We start from the raw sequence: 4,060 nt of genomic DNA, 5'->3' as shown, positions 1-4,060 counted from the left end.
AGCTTCGGCTTTCGGGGGGTAACGTCCCCGCGCACCCGAGTTGACCGGGGATGAGGGTTAGCAACCCCATCCCTGTGAAGAAAGAACTGCTTTCGATGAAATAGACGAAGCCTCGGATAACTCCTCCGGTGTGGGGATTGCGCCTGGAGGCACATCGGTACAGTCCCTAGCAGAAGACAGTGGAGCGAGTGGCACTGCTCTGCGAAATGGTTCCACAAGGCCAAGCACCCGGACTAGGTACACCCAGGAAATGAGCTTGGGCCCCATGGCTGGCAGTTCAGCGGAACACCTCCCCGTTAACCCCGCTCAAACCCGCTCAAGGGTGAGGCAGCATTGGACCCGACAAATGAATATAGGTCTCATCAATGCTTACTACGAAATAACAGAAGGAGAAACAAAAACGAAGAAATATGCAGACCAACTTGCAGAACGATGGCGGAATATATACCCTGACAAATTGTTCACAGGAATACATCTCATAGCGCAGATCAGGAACATCAAGACGCGAAAATTGTTGGCACCGGATGAACTAGAAGCTCTCAAGACTAGGGCAATGGATTGCTCGCCGGCAGCAAATATCCGAAACATCAGGAGAAGCCTACAGAGGAGAAGTTCCATAAGACCACAACAAATAAGATACGAAGAAGGCGACGAGACAGGTCAGATAATGGAACTGGGAATACTGGATGAAGTTGCTAAAGATATACTCCCTCTTTTCCAAGAAATTAGGCTCAAATGGGAGGGCACGGCTTTTGGGGTTAGACCTAGAATATCTAGACTGAAGAATAATCCAGAAACAAGGAACCTGGTACAGCTCCTCGATGCCGCCTTGAAAGATACGATCCAGGCATCAACTAGTCTAGAAGAACTATGCCATGTTGTCTACAGCGCGGCGATCACAGCTAACACCATCCAGCAGACAGCATCAAAAATAGGACAACGAGGAAACAACCTGCAAGAAAAACCCCCATGGGAGAAGAGATTGGAGGGAAAAATCGAGAGATTCAGAAAGGAAATAGGAATTTTGCATGCATTCCTGAGTTCCCAGAGACCAAGCAAGCATTTGGAGAAAAAGGTACGGGAATATTCCGGAAGAGCTGGACTGAAAAGAAAAGAAACCGATTACCGCATGAAACTTAAAACTCATTTGGAGATGTTGAAACAGAAGATCGCTGCAGTGGGCAACAGAATAAGGAGATACCATAAGAGAACCCTTAGATTCCGGCAGAATAATCCCTTCTCCAACAACCAAAAGGAATTTTACAGAGGTCTCGAAATGGAAAAGGCAGGAAGAACGGATCCACCAACATCTGGAGAGATGGCTGAGTACTGGTCTAAAGTGTGGTCTCGGAGCACCAGTCACAACGAGAATGCCGCCTGGATTAAGGCCGAGGAAGAACAACAAAGCGATCTCCAGGAAATGGACGCAGTACACATCACGGAAGAGAATATACGCGTCACCGTCAAAAGAATGAAGAACTGGACAGCACCAGGAGTCGATGGTATCCACAACTACTGGTGGAAGGCACTGAAATCAACCCACCGAGTTTTATCGCGGCTTATCCAGGGGGCACTCGAACAACCACAGAGCGTTCCTGAGTACCTCACACAAGGCATCACCTACAAGATCCCCAAGAAAGGAGATCTTAAGAAGCCGGAAAACTACCGACCCATAACGAGCCTGTCATCGATCTACAAGATCATAACGTACATCATATCCCATCAGATTGACACTCACCTAAAGAGAAACAACATTATGGCATGGGAGCAGAACGGATGCAAGAACAAAAGTAAAGGAAGCAAAGAACTTCTGATAATCGATAAGACGATCACCAGACAGGCAAAAATACGGAAAAAAAAAAACATCTCAATGGCCTGGATCGATTACCAGAAAGCATACGATTCTGTTCCCCACTCGTGGCTGTTGAAGGTCCTAGAGATATACAAGGTAAATAAACGGATCATCCACCTTCTCCGGTTCCTCATGTCCACCTGGAGAACAACGATAACGATCTCTGGGCAATCAACACCTGGCCACACCGTAAAAATAAGACGTGGCATCTTCCAGGGAGATGGTTTCAGCCCTAGATGGTTCTGCCTGGCCCTTAATATCCTCAGCAAGGTCCTCAATAGATCCGCATATGGCTACTCCATGAACGAATCAGTGAAACTAAGTCACCTCTTTTACATGGATGATATCAAACTTTATGCCAGAGGAAGGATACAGCTCGAGGGAGAAATAGAACTGGTCCGAAGGTTCAGTGAGGACATAGGAATGTCATTTGGACTGGAAAAATGCGCCGTGGTTGAGGTGAAACGGGGAAAGATGGTGGCGGAGGGTAATATAAGATTGGCTGACGGAAGGGAGATAGCGGAGTTGGCAATGGAGGAAAGGTATAAATATTTGGGCATTCAACAGACATATGAAATCAAACAAACTGAAAACAAGCAGAATGTCAAAACGGAGCTGATGACAAGAGTCCGTAAGATCCTAAAAACACAGCTCTCAGCAAAAATAAAATCGAGGCAATAAATATCTGGGCCATACCTCCCTTCACCTATTCATCTGGTATACTTACCTGGTCTAGGACGGACCTACAACACATAGACAGGCACATAAGAACTACACTCACCGAGCACGGCATGCTGCATCCCAACTCAGCAACGGAAAGGTTGTATTTGCCACGCAGACAGGGAGGCCGCGGCTTAGTCTGTATCGAAGAAGCGTGTCTGCAAGAGGAAAAAAACATCAAACAATATTTCAACAACGCAGACTTACCTGTCCATCAATGGATAGCGGCACAGGACGGCTCCACCAGCAGAGGAGGAGAGGAGAGCAGTGGCGAATCTGAAACAGAAAACCTTACAACAAGACTGGAAAGAAGCTGGCAGGCAAAAGCCTTGCATGGACGATTCTATGCCAGCTTGCGCCAACCCGAAGTAGACCTGTTACACTCCAGCACCTACCTTACACAGGGATATCTGTACGCACAGACGGAGGGAACCCTGTTCGCGATCCAGGACCAGGTTGTGCCGACGCGAAATTACAGTAAATACATAATGAAGCTTTCCATCGAGAAAAAAAAGTGTTGAGATTTGGGAATTTTATGTTTGAGTGAATTGATGCCATAGATTAAGGTGGTGTAGATATGACACTTTCACAATATTTTGAAATATGTTTACGACCTTTGGTGGACTGGGGTGAAGCTTGAGTAGATCTGGTTTTAAAAAGAAGCTGTGTCAAACGAAAAGAACGAGTATAATTTCTGTGTTTCCAGTCTTTTCTTCATACATTGCAGGAAATTTGAATTGTCCATGTGAATGCAAGAAAACTACTTGACAATTTATTCGTATCAAATAATATAAACACCAATGTACTGGTATTCAGTTCAGATGAAATATCAGTAGTTTAGTATTTTTATGATACGAATAAATTACCACAGTAGTATTCTTTCATTCGCATAATTTTCAAAGTAAAAAATCGATTAATGCAAAGGAAAAAATATAAGGATAATATGGCTTTCTTTATTGTATTATTTTATTCATTGCATGGATCTGAGGTGTATGCGTTTACGGGAAACATTAAAACACTTGTGGAAACGAAGGAATATGTTTATTCATCGGGAGATCTGTTCTAATTACAAGAATGGATTCAGCGGACGAAACAGTTGCGCAACTGTTACCAAACGCTAGCGGAAACGTTCGGTGACATATGCGCTACATTCTCAACACGTTCTGGAGCGGACGCCACTTTTGGGAGCGGATTTGATTTGTGCTAGGTAGCGGTAGCGGAAAGGAGCGAAAGTTGGACTTGAACTGAGTAGGTAGTTGTTATTTAGTGTGGAAGATGTACGAACTTGAGTTTGTTGAGGAAAATGAAATGAAAATGGATTGTAAGAAATAAAGAAGAATGTTTAATAAATTATAGGAAATATACTGGAGCAAAAAATAATTCGTCAAAATTCTAGGTTATTTTTGTCACATAAAAATTGACTTAACCAGCACAAGGTTAACGAAACTTAAAAAATCCGTTTGTTTACGTCTTTCCTACAGACTTCTC

General features: G+C 44.1%; 1 protein-coding gene across 1 annotated transcript; it reads left to right on the top strand.

The window, feature by feature from the left end:
* The first annotated feature begins 250 nt into the window (after positions 1-250).
* On the top strand, positions 251-2,533 carry LOC123314732. Its single transcript, XM_044900085.1, has one exon. It carries the CDS (start codon positions 251-253, stop codon positions 2,531-2,533), a length of 2,283 nt encoding a protein of 760 aa, XP_044756020.1.
* The last annotated feature ends 1,527 nt before the right edge of the window (positions 2,534-4,060 follow it).

The sequence above is a fragment of the Coccinella septempunctata genome, chromosome 1 (assembly GCF_907165205.1).
Source record: "Coccinella septempunctata chromosome 1, icCocSept1.1, whole genome shotgun sequence".
Taxonomy (NCBI): domain Eukaryota; kingdom Metazoa; phylum Arthropoda; class Insecta; order Coleoptera; family Coccinellidae; genus Coccinella; species Coccinella septempunctata.
Note: the sequence above shows the minus strand (reverse complement) of the source record. Positions and strands in the feature narration are given on the sequence as shown.